The sequence below is a fragment of the Chaetura pelagica genome, unplaced genomic scaffold, assembly GCF_000747805.2.
Source record: "Chaetura pelagica isolate M959 unplaced genomic scaffold, ChaPel_1.0 scaffold16, whole genome shotgun sequence".
Lineage (NCBI taxonomy): Eukaryota > Metazoa > Chordata > Aves > Apodiformes > Apodidae > Chaetura > Chaetura pelagica.
The window spans coordinates 1,793,536-1,809,947 of NW_009953721.1; the positions used below are offsets into that span (position 1 = coordinate 1,793,536).

The following is a 16,412-nucleotide window of genomic DNA, read 5'->3' on the forward strand; positions in this document are numbered from 1 at the left end:
GCAGGAAATACAGGCAGTGTGGGTGTTGAAATACAGGGATAAGGCAACAGAAGATTATTCAGGCCACCTGAATCCACACTGGCTACTTTCAGCCACCTTTCTCCCACAGATCACATACTTTTCATGAAAAAACTGAAGTAGTAATTTCATACATTGAAAGTGAAGCAATTTTAGAGTAGCTGATTTTTTTTGACAGAATTAGTATCCTTACTGTAGATAAGTGTAGGTAACTAATTTTCTTCACCACAAGGCTTAAAAAGTGCTTGGTTCTGAAATGCTAGGAGAGTTCATAGCATGGCCGTTCATAAGGCTGTTACTGAAACTTGATTCCTTGAGCCAAAGGTAAATCCTTGCTGTAGTTGATTGTACTGGAAGAGAAACAAGTATTTAGAGACAAAACTTGATCACAAAGACAGATCATTCACTACATTTCTCACAAAAAAGGCTTCTGGCTTCTGTCATATATCTTCTGTAAGCACTTTTCTTATCTGAATTAAGTAACTGACTTTACTCTGGTTTTCAATACAGTAACTATGTAGGTGGGAGGCCATATTCCCATACTCTCTTCCTTGACAGATCAAGGGGAAAGTAAAGTATCATTCCCTATTTAATTTCTTATTAGGAGAACGTTCATACAGAAAAATCAAGGTGGGATTTTTCAAATTCTTAAGCCTCTGGATAGAAAACAAAGTGAGAACGGGTAAAGGCTAGGGAGGCCAGCAGAGGGTGGAAATGGTCAACGACTGCAGCCTGTCAGTAGGGCTACAGAGAAATAATCAACATGTAGCTACATCACCCACCACTGGCAATGGTGGCCCTCTCACTGTGGCTGCCCCTTCAAGTATTTCCTGACAAGTTTCTGTAATTTCATTCTTAGCTGAGTTTAAGTTATTCCTTTAAGACTTCCTTTAGAGGAACAGTGTGTACAGAAAGGTCCACCTCTAGACCCTTCAAATCATCTTCTACTAGGAACACAGATGTAAATGCATGATGAAAAGTCAATTACATTCATACATCTTTATCTCACATTCAGCAAGAATAACTTTCTGTAATCAAGGATTTACATGTTTTGAACTTCTGTCAAGTTTATCTGTAATTCACATTTATTTGGAAACTTAAAAGATTGTCTCACCAAGTAGACCGTCTCATATAAAGCTTCCATGAATCACTTCCAGATTCTCTTCCCCCACCAGTGTGCTTTTCACCACCTGTAGGAAAATGGTTATAAATAAAATCTTTTAAAGTTTTTTTTTGGAACATGGGAATCTGGACTAACACCAGGACATAAGACATTTTATAAAAACTCATGGGAAAAACTATTTCTGTGCCCCTGCTCTGTATCTGAAATAATTACCAGAACACCATCACATACAACTCACATAGCTATCTCTCTCCTCATGCTTGATCCAAAAAACATCTGCCTGGAGTTGAAAGTCTCATCATGCTGCCACCCGAGGACCTTGTTTTAAAGACACTGTTTTAGTGTGAGACAAGAGTACAAGAATGTGCTGCTTCCTGTACTGTTTAAATTGTAAGGTCAGTATTCCTTCTTCCCTCCCCTCACTTCCTTCAGAATGAACAAAAAAGAGAACAAAAGCTCAAAATGTATTTAAAGACTTTCTCAAAAAAATACTTTATTAGTAATATTTATATACACATGCAAACATACACAACAAAAATGCTCAATACTGCTTAATTAAAACTGTCTTAAACAGATTTCCACTCAGTCACATCTCTAAACATTCTCAAGGGAATGAGTTACATTCCCTTGACAGGATGCAGGGAATTATATATGGAGTATTTAAAAAAACAAATACAAATAGTTTTAAAAGCCAAAATCCAGCTACCTCTAGTCAATTGTTGTGTTCTGCTAAAGCAGTTTAATTCCAGATTAACTTTATGGATTTCTTCAGATTTAGTAATGGACTGATTAAAACCTTGAAAAATAAGGAGACCTAAATCACACTAGTTTTACAGTTGCAATGTTTTACATAATTTCTCTTGCAGAGTCACTAGGAAAAAAAAATCCCCTCGGCTTTAAAAAAAAACAACAAAAAAAACACCTGAGGAATAATACCAAGTCTCTAGACCTGGTGCTAGAGGATTACATCATCTAAAGGATAAATTTAAAAAGGGTAACATACCAAAAGCACCTCCAATCTCAGCCCCACTAGTTGGGATGTTGACATTCACAATGCCACAGTCAGATCCTTTTGGCCTACAGACAAAGATAAGACACAATTACTCCTCAGGACCAGGAAATGTCCCTTGCCTAACAGGTAGGCTGTAAAAATGCTCAACTAGCACTGTGCATATGTTTACCAAAGACAAGAAAGATTGATCTTATGCTTCAGGAAGTTAGAAAAATAATTAAAATTATACCCAAGCCAGCGGAAAATCCTTCCCAAATCCTTGGTAAAGATACTGCTGGAAAGACCTTGCTTCACTTCATTATTCCAGGCAAAAACCTCCTCTTCCTCCTAAAAGGAGTATGTGTAAATGGTTAAAACCATGACCATGCAAAGCAAAGCAGTTATAGAGAAGTACTGTGAGGAAAAAAGCCAGCATACCACAGCTGTAATACAAACATACTGAATGCCACTTGGCAATCACACGTGTACCAAGCCAGCAACAGGACACCTCCACCACTGCACAAAACATGACCTTTTTGAGCAATAATAATCTATTATTGTACAGACCCTCACCCCCAGTGCTCATCACAGAAAATGCTTAAATGTAGCTACACAGTGGATGTAGCTAGATATCCTACAGTGCAGAACAAGTATCACCATGCCTTCAAGTGCTGGGACAATTACTTGAACATGACATATATCTGAAATATTTCTCCTGACTCTTCTGTTAGCATCCCTGACACTGGACTAAATTTCCCTTTGTTATTTTACCTTAAATTTCAGCACGTACAGTATGGGAGCAAATGTCTCAGTGTGAACAACAGGTGCATTATGAGGAAGGCCAGTCACAATGGTTGGTTCAACATAGTTTCCAGGGCGATTTATAACCTTCAAAACACATAAAAGAAGTAACAAGTAAGTTCAAACATATATCCTGCTTAATACTAGTGTAAGAAGGGAATCCTTCACGCTCTGATTCCTATAGTTGTACTTAGCAATTAAAACTAGAAGGTCAGGTCAGCTGAATAGAAAACTTTTACTCATTTAAGTAATTAAAATACAGAAGCATAACTTAGTCTACTAATCAGGTGATCCAATCTTAAGGCCTAGCACCTGACAAAAAACAGTTGCTTTCTCCCATTTTTAAGCTGATTAGTAATCTGATTAGGACCTTGAAGGTGTTAGGAATAAAGAAGATGCCAGTGAAATACAAGGACCACTAAAACGTTAAGTCCATTAGAATTAAACATCCCATATGACACAGAAGTGCAGCCAGCTCTCTTGAATCTTCAGTATTTCCTAAAGTTTGACATTGGGAATCCAGGGACAAAACAACAATTTTTCTTCGTTATGTGTTTGATATTCACTGTTTACAGTGCTGTTTGTATTTTCACTATCACCTGCAAGTAGGAAGTAGTGCAAGGAACAGCCAAAAGCTCTTAGCCATTTCTTGGAGGAGAAGGTAGCTTCCAAGAAAACCCATCTTTCCACGAACGATGGGACTGCAATTCAAATATTCTCAGACTGACCAGCTCAACATCCTGTAATGGCTAACAAGACAAACTTGATAAAATCATGGCCTAAGCCACTATATTATTGTATTTTTTTTCCTAGAGCACTAAATATAAGGAGAATATAAATCACCTTTCCACCATAGACCACAGAACCACCCTGTTGTTTCGCTTGTTCCACTGCATCAAGGAACATTTTCACTGCTTCTTTGGTATGAAGAGGCCCGTACAGAGTGTCAGCTAAAAACAAAAAAAAACCAAAGACATACTTTCAGCAAAACTGTGTACTTTTGTAAATATTCTCACCATGACATTTTGGGAGTAATTATTTAATCTGTCCAATATGAGCAGTATTAAGAGTGACTTCTTCATCTCCCTCTCAGAGTTTGTATTCTAACTGAAACCAGCTATCCCCACTCCCTGGTAAACTGCTCAATTTAGATAGCTTTGATCTAAAATCTTTTTGGAATTTGAACAGAAAGAAACAAATAGAAACTTGCCTCCTAAATCCAGGAGCTGGAAATAGGTACTTACAATCCCATGGATCACCGATGCGGACCTGGGCATAGGCTTTAGCAAGCTTTGCCACCACCTCATCATGGATACTTTCATGGAGGAACTAAACAAGACATGATAGGAAGGTTGTCAGACAGCTCAGCCTCTGTGACTACTCCTGAAGTACTACTGCATTTTGAAGAAGGCTAACTGAAGTGTGCAGATGGTGTTGCTCATACTCTGCAAATCTCAAAGTTAAAAATAAACACATGAGCAAGGCCTTCAAACATGAAGATATAAAATTCTTCACCATGAAGATTTAAAATAACCAAAGAAACGAAAACCTGTTTTAATCATACTCTGAAATCCATACCAATGTCCTCTATAAACTCTTCAATTAAGTGTTTCAGGACAAATACTCAAATGATCTTTTTTTTTTTCTTAATAATTTGCGGAATCACTGTTCTTTCTATATAACTAAAATTCACCTGTATCAATTTTTATGAATATTTACCTAATCAATCCCACTCTGAAAAGACTATGCAGATGCAGGCTGTCATAAGAACACATTATTGAAAATAATTGTTTAAAAATTTGTAATAAAGTAAGCCACCACTAAGTTTTATTCTCCTGAGTTTTAGTACCAGGTACATTTAGAAACACATACAAAGAAACTCTTTCGAGCTAGAAGTGCAGTGGAATGACAAACTACCATCTCACTTTCCTGTCATACTGATTTTTTTTAAATGTAAAAAAGCGTTTCAACAATTATTTGTTGCTCTCCGTTAGGAATTGTTAGACATTTTCTGAGCTAATTAGGAATTTTGAATTCATATCTACTCAAACCAGACAATACACATTTACTTACCAGCCTTCTAGCAGTTGTGCACCTCTGACCTGCTGTTCCCACAGCAGCAAACAGAGCAGATGGGATGACCAAGCTCAGATCTGCATCTTCAAACACTTAACAAAAATGAAAACATCAGCATGTTACTGAAGTAAACAGGCACTTTGCAGTACTTAAAGACACTGAACAATATAATAAACTGATAGGTTAGTCAAGAAACATTAGGAATAGCTGCACTAGCATAGCACACCAAGACATACAGAAACACCTCAAAACTTCTATTACAGTTATATCTGGAATTAGACACAAAACGTAGGTCTAAACAAATGACAAGAGCCTTTTGCAAGAAAGCTTGCAAAGAAACTCAGCTCTACTTTAATTCACAAAACTGCAAGCAATTTCTTGCTGTCATCACCTTGTCCTTCTCTCACTGAGAAGATTTATCTAGCAACATAAAGAAGTATCCAGAGCGTAAGGCAGCATAAAGAATGGTAAAGTGTATCCAGACACATGCAAAAAAACCCTAGCTAGAACACACAAATACATCACAATGTAAAACATAAATTATCTGAATAGATTAATCCAGCTGGAAGACACTGGGATGTTTAAAGCAAAACTAGTATGTATAAGCCTCAAAGAATACTCAAAATATCCCTCCACTTAAACAGTCCCACAGAATTCTCATTAAACCTGGGAAAAAGTCAAATCAAACAATGTTTATGGCATTATTCAAAGCCAATCACTAAAAAAACAGGACTTCTATAAAAAGGAAACAATTTTATAAGCATAAACCACATTTATGCTACTGGTTGCAAAGTAGCACAGAAAAAAAAAAAGACCTCCTCAAATGTGATTTTCCAAAGTGCTTAATATTCTAGACAGGGAATTACATTTGTTCATGAGAAAGGTGAAACAGAAGGCTACAACACAATGGGAGAGCAACTTAGGTATGTGTCTAGCCTGTATTTTCATTCTGCCACATTGCTCAGCTTCACAGTATTAATCTTGTGTTTATCTGGCAACTATCAGCTACTTAAACCTGTAAAGTGTGCTACTGAAATAAATACCTGCACATTTTGCTTCTGAGTATTATATGTCTTAGACTTTATGTATATATCTTAGAATTATAGAGGTTGAAAGGGACCTCTGAAGATCAAGTCCAACCCCCCTGCTGCAGGAACAGCTAGAGAAGATCACACAGAAACATGTCCAGATGGGTCTTGAAAGTCTCCAGAAAAGGAGACTTCACATCTCTGGGCAGCCTGTTCCAGTGCTTTGTCACCCTCACAGTAAAGCAGTTTTCCTCATGTTGAGGTGGAACTTCCTGTGTTGTAACTTGGTGTCATTTCCCCTCATCCCATCACAGGGCACCATTGAAAAGAGATTGGCCCATTCTTGACAACTACTCTTCACATATTTATAGAGATTAATAAGGTCCCCTGTCTTCTCTTCTCAAGACTAAACAGACTAAATATGTACTTTTAATCTAAAACATTAAAAATGTGATGTTCACAAGATTAGAACTATAATAAAATAGATTTATTTAGCTTCCTGCTTCTCTCATTCCTTTCTTCAACAGTGAATATATGTAAGAGATTGAACTTACTTACTTCAAACACTATGCCCTCCACAACACCAAAGACAAAAAAAAAACAACCAACATTCTGCTATGTGTTTTTTTAAACACTCAGCATGGGGGGGAAAAAAAATACAAGGGACAAACTGCTACAAACATTTGTATACTAACATCCAAATATCATCTATAGGACTAAATTGCTACAGTGCATGTTACCAATAATGGCATTGTTTCCTCCAAGTTCCAGCAGGCTTCGACCTGATAAAAACACACAAAACAGGTTATACAATGCACCTGTGCATTTGCTGCACATCATTTAGTGAGCTAACCTTTCACTAGAGCTCAGCTTCATTCCATGTAATTTTCTGGACAGAATTTTAGACATCACAGTCAAGTAATCACTCTTGCCAAAGCAGAAAATTACACCATTTAGTACATCTGTCATAGAAAGACACCTGAAGAGTAGTTAGGACACAAATAAACTTTAAGAAAAAGGCAAAAATAGTACAGAAAAGGAGGAGGTGAAAACAGAAAAAAAAAAAAACAGCTGCACCATAAATAGCATGACATAGACAAAGAATAGGAGGAGGTGCTATAGAGATCAAAATGCATACATAAAATTCAACAAGGCTTATGTATTTCTCTGGCAACTGTTTAATCTCAAATCTGAGCGAAGGAATCACCATCTACTTCTGGATGACCCTTTGCAATCTGGGGTTTTTTTTGTGTTGTTTTTTTTTACCTTCTATGAAAAAATGAGAAAATCCTGTGACAAGATTTTCTGTTTAAAACTAAGAAGTTAGAATCCAGCAACTATGCACAGACTCATGTCTGTATACTTGTAAGTATTTGCAACAAAAATGACACCACAAAAATTGTAACTTTTCTCCTATATTTATGAGAAGTAAAAAAGCAGGGGTCATTTTTCCATGAACAAACTGTAAAAAGATCATAGGCCCTGGCTGTTTATAATCTCCATACAATTATATGCACCCTCCATAGAATTAACTGTAGGACCATGGACTCCTGGATATCCTGGTAAAAAGCTGACTTGTGACAGAATCAGCTGAAAAATGCAGTGTTTAGCCCTAAGCACCTATTTCCAACACCCTACTTTCACCAAGCTAAAAGCAAAAGGTAAAGCAAAAGGTAACACAAAAGGTAAGTGAAACAAGCTGTTATTTTAAAATTCTGTGGGGCTCCCCTGCCTCTCCCAGCCATGGAAATAAGTGGAGGAGACCCCAGACACTCACCAAACCTCTCCTGAACCATGAGCGCTACCTGCTTGCCCACTTTGGTGCTGCCAGTGAAGGACAAGAGGTCCATTCTCTCATCTTTCGCCATAGCTGTCCTGCACAATAGGAGACATACAGCCACGTTTAACTGAAGGGCAGACAGCTGAAAAAGTTGCTTACACCTTCCACATAAAGCAGATTCAACCAGGGAGATCTTTTAAAGTCAGAGCCAATTCCTTGAAAACATGAGGTAGGTGACTGAGCTGACAGCAGGAAACCTTCTTCATAGTCAGAAATAAGGAATACGGCTATTTCAGTCCATAAAACCAACACCTGCACTAATTTTGAAACTCAATCTAAAGTATCTAGGGAGATAAGGAAATAAGCATGTCTATGACTTTTTTTTAATGCTTACCACCTGTTTAGCATTCTCTTGACATACTCAAAAGATATACCTGAAAATAACATTTGTACTGGGAATTTCCACATTGTAGTAATCAAACAAAACAATTTGATTTGTACAGCTTCCAAGCACAGACACGCATCTCTGAGCAAGGACAGAGTCCTGTGTAAGCATGGAAAATGAGGAAGCACTCTCCTCTGCAAGTTGTCCAGTGGACTACAAACTGAAAGCTCTTAAGAACATAATGAGTGGAATTTAATATTAGCTGTACTCTTTTGGTGCAAGCATCTGCATGAGTAAAACATAAACTTAGCCATGTGTCTTCGTTAAATATCTGAGAAGTTATTTTTTAGATGCTGATCTCACAGAAGCAAGTAGGAATATCTACTGTTTATGATCAGGCCAGAGTTTCAGACAAGTTGATTAGAATAATGGCAACATCTATGTTCACATACTGGGAACTCCAAGAGATCAGAATAACTCTACAAGAAGTACCTCAAAGAATATTCCTTATCCTCTATACCCAATGCACAATCAATGTTACCTACCCAATGTCTGCACCGCCACAAACCAGAGAACAGATTGCTCCAGGCACTTTGTTATCCTCCAAGACTTGGGCAATTATCCTAGAATCAAAGATGCAAACATTGCAGAAATTTCCAACAGGTGGATATCAAAGGGAATAAAACCACCTCACCACGCACTTTGAAGAAGCTACAGATTTTTAAAAAGCAGCAGTCTTGTAGTTAACAGATATGTAGTTGGCACAAAGTCTATCACACTTCTCTCATCATGGACTTTGGTGTTCCTGATCACAGCTCACAAAGTAAGACTCAAATACATTAATTGTGTCCACACAGCTGGCACAGAAAAGCGTTAGATCAGTGTGTAAAGATTTTGGCCATACTACCTCTCACCATTAGTCATTTAGGTAACTTCATGGTGTTAAATACTCATGAGTAGTTTGGGGCCATTGTTCTCAGGAGTTAATGCTAAAACACTTACAAATTAGTTATTTTTAAAGGGTGTACTTATATTTTGCATTTAAAAATAAATGTTATTCATAGCACACAATAGATAGGCATTTAAAATGCTAAGAGAGTAAGCAAAGTAACAATAAACCTGGAGTAAGTATCACTATGACGTTTTTTCTTTGGGGTTCTTCTTTTTATCAAGGCTGAGTTTTGAACCCTTAAAAAATGTGCTAAGGTGTTACTAAGTCTGGATAATAAAGACTGTGTGAAGGAATCTTCAAGATATAGGTTCACATAGCCAGCAAGAAAAATTTGCCAATAAACTGGGTGCTTATGTAGGGCTGAGATTCCCAAAAAAGGGATTCTGAAACATGAGTGCCTGACTGAGGGAAGCATACCACATAGCTAGCCCTAATGCAGCAGAAGCACATCTCTCATCCCTGAAAAAAAATTACTAACAGTACAGGTAACACCCTATGTATAATATGTGTGTGTGTATGTATATGTATATATACACACACTTACTTTATAGGACACCAGGGGGAAACAGTTCTTTTAACCACTAAGCACTACCTCAAACCGAAAATAAGTTGTTTAAAAAGCAAAACAGAAAGCAGAGAAACCAGGACTCACTTTGTAACAGCAACACTAACGAGAGATGTTGTAGGAGCACCCTTCCTAAAAAGAACAAAAACATTTAAAACAAAAACAGAAATAAATTTTTTTCAATTATTTGAAAATAAGAAATAATTCAACTATGCAATTTTTATGGTATCTATCAGTCAGCACATGGTGGTTAGGCTGCTTTCCAGGTACACATTAAGACAGGAACTCAAGTGTTTCCCTTCAAGACTGAGAATTCAGAGGTCCTACTGAAATCATTTTGAGCAAAAGCTATGCCAGATGTTACAGTGAAGCAAGTAGATGGAAGCAAAGCAGAGAGGAAGTAAAGTTACTTACTTGGATTCTTAATTTGAGCTGTACCAACTCTGAAAATATTAACTGTTTGCTATGACTGCTGCCAAGACCACAAACTATTCCTTATTAACAGCCATGTGTCTAAGCCCTGGATAGGTCAGACCCTAAATACCTCACAGAAGAAGCTATGACAAAGTGAAACAAAGCTCTTTGACTGCAAGTGAACCTAAAAAAAAATAAAAATTAAGCTTACACAAGACAGAATCAAATATATAGAAACACCAGACATTTGACAAATATTTTATGCTTGAGACCAAAGCACTTTAATTTTAAAATACCGTTAGCACACTGGAGAGCTGTATCTTACCAGAGGCAAGCATTTCCACAGATCATTGCAATTGCACTGTTCCACCCATACACCGCCACAGGGAAGTTAAAGGCTGTGATGATTCCTACTAACCCAACAGGATTCCACTGCTCTATAAGGGCGTGACCAGGTCCTGAAGGCAAAGACACAATGTCACGCAATTTGCATCCATGTAATGTTTTGTTTCAAAAAGGAAACCACTTGAGCAAGGGGCCTAGCACCACGCCTCTGTTCCTCAGAACAGCAGCTTGTGGAGAGCTGCCTTGTAGGTGCTTTGCAGCTGACTGGAACAAGTTTAGCTAGACTGGGAAAAAACCCAATAACACAACATGACCTTTTATTACTTTTACTATTCAGTTAACAGAACTGCGTTTGTTTGCTAATCAGCAACTGACAAATAGATTTCCGAGTACACTGCTGAACTTCTTATATACTAGCCTTGAGAATCTTCATTAACAAGAAAATCAGAAAAACTAATGCTTCAAAGAAAGGAGGGAAAATCTGTTGCTTCTCTTGCTGTAAGCCACAGGGCTAGACACTTGATAAAGTGGCCCCACTGCTTACGAGCACATCTGTTCTTAAAGAACACACTCCCTAAATAAGTTGCAGTACGAAGATCTTGCTGCACTACATCGCTGCATATTTAAAATATATCTCCACCTCTTTCTTTGTATAAAAACCCCATAAGCAAACAAACAAAAACATATATACACACATACTTACTTTCTGATGGCAAAATAGGTCCACCAATCATTCGGGACAAACCAACAGCATAGTCACAGACATCAACATATTCCTGCACTTCCCCAACACCCTCGACAAAAATCTTTCCCATCTCCAAAGAAACCTGAAAAAATTAAGAGCAAGAAAACTTCATTTTTAAAAGAGTCCCTTGCACCCCCAATACATTTTGTCTCCTACCTACATCAGGCATCTCTGTACACGAAGCAAGATTTAATACACATCTTTTCATCAGAAGAGATCCACCTTTTCCCGAGTTATGCGCAGCATAAAGAAGGAAGACAACTAGACACGTGTCACATTCCCATACAACAGAAGTCAATTAGAAAAGGAAATTAATAAACAGAGGAAATGAAAAATAACCTACTGAAAGGAATATCCAACAGTAATGCAGTTTACAAGTTTGGATCAGTGAAACACTGAACTTCTATCTGGATGCTTGCATACATTGTGGACCAGGTATGGAATAAATTGGAAAAGAGGGATTACTCTGCTCCAGCAAAAGAAAAAAAGTCATTTCTACTATTCATAAGCAAACTACTCGTTTTACATAATCCAAAGTGAGTTTGAGAGATTCCAATTTCAGATACTGCTGAAAAGGTCTACACATCTTTAGCATTTTATCAACCTGGGATGTTAAGGATTATGGTTTTTTTTAGCTTAAGTCAATACTAAACTATGTCCTTCTGTTAAAAGCATGTTACACATATACAGTAGATACACAGATCATCAATGAGAATAAGCTGATATTTGAAGACATTTTCCTCCAGAAGTGAGAAAACTCAGATTTATGAACTGAAAAGAGACCCATTTAGTCCCACTTAATTGTACAGCCATACTCTGATACTTGGGTGGGACTTTCATGCAGGTATCACCTACCACTTTATATTGATGACTGGACTTTTAAAAAGCTGTTAAGTGAGGAATCAGATTTGAAGGATTGGCACAAGACTTTATTCTAGATGCAAAAGTTAAAATGAAGATGACTAAATGCTCTAGGTATCTCTACGATGCCTGTGGTCATCATTAAACAGATAGAACAGTCCCAACTGTGACTAGAAGTGGAGAGGCATCAGACATATTTACGAAGAAACTCAGCATTGAGTCTGTGAGTGCAGTGGAGTTACATCCAGCGACTTGACAAGGACACTGTGAGGTAAGGCTGAGAACTCCCAACAGCATATGAAAAGGTGAGTTGCCATACCATTCCCCTTTACATATCCTAGAGTCAGGAAAAGACGTAACATCTGGGTACCTACTACACAGGTTTCACCCTGAAGTTCATTCTATCCTGAAAGAGCTGAAGGGATTTACTATCTGCTTGGGAAGACTAGAAAAATGCTCTGGCAATAAGCAAAAAGTTTTGTCCAAGGAATACACAGCAAACTTCTATCTGTCCACTCTCACCAGGGAAGCTGTACAGTTTTTGAATACAATCTAATTTTACCACAGAAACTCTGCTGAGAAGACAACATCAAGAGAAACAGCAGAACAAGATTCTGTAGGTTAACAATATGGGCTTGACTACACATGTAGTGTAGTCTACACATGACTACCTACAGCTGTTTCTGAACAGCAGCTGCTGCTTAACTTCCCCATAAAAGGGAAGTGGCAACTTGTCCACTTGTCTCCCTTTCTTCCCTATCAACTAGCAAGCATTTTAAAGCAGCAGTCCTTCAACCAGTCTGTCCTGCACTGTACTGCAAGATCTCATTAAGACCGTCTCACCTTCATAAGCCTTATAACTCCACATCAGTCCATAAAATCCTACAGATCACCAGAGAGAGCTCGAGGTTAAAGCCCTGTATCAGAGGAAGGTCTTTGCTAAGACACTTCCTCTACCAGCCAAGTGGGAAAACTGCAGGGCAACAGAGCTAACACTTCTGCTGGCCAGTGCACAGGCTCAGAATTAATCACACTTTGTTGTCCTGTTACATATTATCATTTTCAATGCAGGAAGCCATAATGCCATGTTACTGTTTTTTTTTTTTTCTTTTTTGTTTTTAAAATTAAAATAGCTTTAGGCAAGTAAACAGAAGTAACAGCATTTTAACAATTATTAAGATTAGTATTGCAGAGTGGTAGGTTACAAAGTATGAAAAACATTTTGACACACACCTTCCTGCTCCTTCTGCCCCACCCCCCCCTCCTATTCCCACAAAGTTAAGATGCTCCTTAAAACACCTTACCAAGCTTCCCAGAACTTTGATTTTTTGTCTCAGAGCATCCCCAATTTGTCGCACAATTTCTCCACGTTTAGGTGCAGGGATCTAGTCAAACCAAAAGAGAAGAATCTGAGATTGAGCATCTGTGACTTTTCCTGTACACATACTGCTGCTAGTCTTCCGTCCCTGCAGCATGAAATCACTGATTGCCATGCTCTTCCCTTATCTCCACTAGACACGATTACACGTTCATTTTTATCACACACTCACAGGGACAGATAACGTTGCACAGATTTTTGTCTGTTCAGTTCGACTGAGTACTGCCAAAAACATTCAGATTTAGTTCTGCTACTTTTGTTCAGCTACACTACCCACAGTGCCCCCAGTCAGCTGAACCTCAAGTAACAAGTACTTTATAAAGTTCACTTAACGGGCTTCTGAGCTTTTGACGTGTACTTAATATCACAAGTTCTAGCTTTTTGTTTCAGTACAACAATGGCTGCTGACATTTGTTAGCAGATGCTGAGAAACAGAGAAGCCTCAGTAATACAAAAATTAAACCCACATCCCAAGTATTAGATTTTTTTTTAATGTGACATCAGTGTGTTACATAATAATCAATAGTTAAGATCAACAATATACCATATACATGCAACAGAATTTACAGGATTAAAAACTGCTGATGAACAGACAGCTGAAAAGACAAAAGTGATAAATACATGAACCATGCAAATTACTTTCTTTACATGCAAAATCCTTAGGTTGTCCCGGTTTGAGCCAGGATGAAGTCAATTTTCCTTTTACTGATTTTTTTTTTTCCTTCAGTAAGCTTTCTTTTAACTAGCAACTAGCTAGGCTGATAAGACACTGGAATGTTTTTCTAACTGCTGGGTCTTCAAGGTCACATCTTTGCTCTGCCAGCTCAGAAACTACGGAGAGATCTATGACACCCCTGTAGGAGGCTGAGTTAGATGGACAGCAAAACTGGCCAGAGATATTCCATTCCATATATCTATGTAAGCTCAGAGGAAGGTCAGAGATCATAGGAGACAACTTCCTTCCTGCTTCTTCTTCCCTTCCATCCATGGCCAGTGTCTGGGGAGGACTCCGTCCATCCATCACCGTCGACCCTTAGGCTCGAGCTCTCCTGACCCTCATCACTCTCCGCATCCTCCAGCAGCAGCTCCGGGATTCCTTAGGACTGTTCCCAGCTCAGGGGAGTGCTGTGGGAGTTGCTGGGGGTGGGGGGAGGCTAGAGGCTTTTGCTCATACCTGAACATACTTGTATATAATTGTATATATTTTCTCATATCATTCATTACTGTTTTAATTAAAGCTGTGTAGTTTAGTTTCCAATCCAGCCAAGTCTCTCTCTTTTTCTCTCTCTCCTTCCCTACCTGGGTGGGAGGGGGAGGGGATCAAGAGAATTGTTGTCAGACCTGAGTCAAACGGTGACACAGGTAAGCTCATAAAAAAAAAAAACCACACAAACCCACAATGAACAAAATTCACAAACGAGTAACAAAGCAGCTTTGAGACAAGGCTTTAAGCATTTGACTTGTTGAATCTTTCTCATCTGTTAAATTGCTTTCAGATTATTTCCAAGCACATTAGGAGCTGGCATGCACTTCCCAACATTACATTGACAAATTGTAACAAAAGAACATGTACTAACATATCCTGAGGAAGCTGGGGAAGGGTTGTATTTCTTCTACACTCTGTTCTCTTTGAAGGCAAACTACTTTGCTATATAAACTAAAGAATACCCAATACCTTACGAAATTCAGGTTTCAGCTTGTGTTGAGGAAACAGCAGGCTGGCAAGAAAATGGACACTGGCTGGATGGCTATAGCTTGTACAGGGTGGCCTATGGCTTGCTAGGGAAAAAAGCTCAGCTACTGTCTGACACAGGAATGTAATGCTAAAGATTTGGAATAATGTCACTGTTCTGTGAAATACCAAGACAGCTGGTGAACGAAAAAAGCACACTCAAAGCCAGCAGTCTTCCTCATCACATGAGAACAAGCATATTGCCATAAATTGCATATCCAAGAATTCTGGAGAGTTCTTGCAGCAGAAAGCATGGAGCAACAAAAAGTTAAACACACTCACAGAGATCATTTGCTGGCTACATGGTTTCTGAACTTCAACAGACATGTTGGCAATGGCTTACAGGCACAAGCCTGGGTAAATCTGCCAGGTTTCTCAAAACAAACATTTTCAAAGAGTCAGTGTCCTCATCTTTGTACCTCAACAGTGACGTGCATTAAGTTGCCTGGGCTTGCTTCCTGAGGTCCTCACAGCAGCTTTTTGCTTTAACTCAACATACACAATATGAATATGATTTTACACCATTACCTGACAGAGCAATTTAGTGGGCATTACCTGCTGGAGACATGTTAGAGAAGGTAACTCCATTAACTTACATCAGCCCAGACCTTCCATGCCTCTTTAGCCTTCTTTACTGTTTCTTCATAATCCTCCAAACTACCCTACATGAAGAAGCATGTCAAAGTAATGGTTACAAAAATCAAAACCCCAGAACAAGCACCACACAAATGCTTCTGCAACAAACTTGATACATTTCCAGCAGATAACACTGTGCAACTAGGTACCACTCTGATAGCATCCTGCCTGCCATCGTTTGGTCACAGTACAGCACATGGAGCTGCTTGAAGTTACTGTTGAGGAAAAAAAGAGTATGTGCTTTTTAAAAAAAAAAAAAATCAACAAACACGTGAGCAGAAATTTTTCTCCATATAACAAAGGGATGCTCCATAAAAAAAATAGTTGTAAGGGAATCATATCTCTACTTGTATTTTGGATACTCCTAATATTAACCACATCACATGAAGGCTGTGAGGTTTGTCCAGCTCCACATGGGCACCAAGGGCTAATCGGCGCCTCGAACACGCAACGAGCAGGTGAGCACCACAGGGCTACTTTCACACGAAGTAAGAACAGCCAGGGATTCACCGGGGCAACACCACGTCGCCATCCCTCGCACTCCCTCCCCCTCCACCCCCCCCTCCCGCAGCTCCCTCTGCA

The 16,412-nt window shown here is 38.6% G+C and overlaps 1 protein-coding gene across 1 annotated transcript; it reads right to left on the minus strand.

Moving 5' to 3' along the window:
• Window positions 1-95: 95 nt before the first annotated feature.
• ALDH7A1 (aldehyde dehydrogenase 7 family, member A1) lies at window positions 96-16,362 on the minus strand. Its single transcript, XM_010000484.1, has 17 exons — window positions 16,297-16,362; window positions 15,791-15,856; window positions 13,389-13,469; window positions 11,182-11,305; window positions 10,459-10,591; window positions 9,807-9,851; window positions 8,748-8,825; window positions 7,815-7,912; window positions 6,778-6,819; window positions 5,007-5,101; window positions 4,178-4,262; window positions 3,777-3,883; window positions 2,904-3,020; window positions 2,383-2,480; window positions 2,145-2,218; window positions 1,133-1,208; window positions 96-368 (listed from the first exon to the last, which is right to left on the minus strand). The coding sequence occupies exons 1-17, from the start codon at window positions 16,360-16,362 to the stop codon at window positions 314-316; spliced, it is 1,440 nt and encodes a 479-aa protein (XP_009998786.1). The 3' UTR covers window positions 96-313.
• Between the last annotated feature and the right edge of the window lie 50 nt (window positions 16,363-16,412).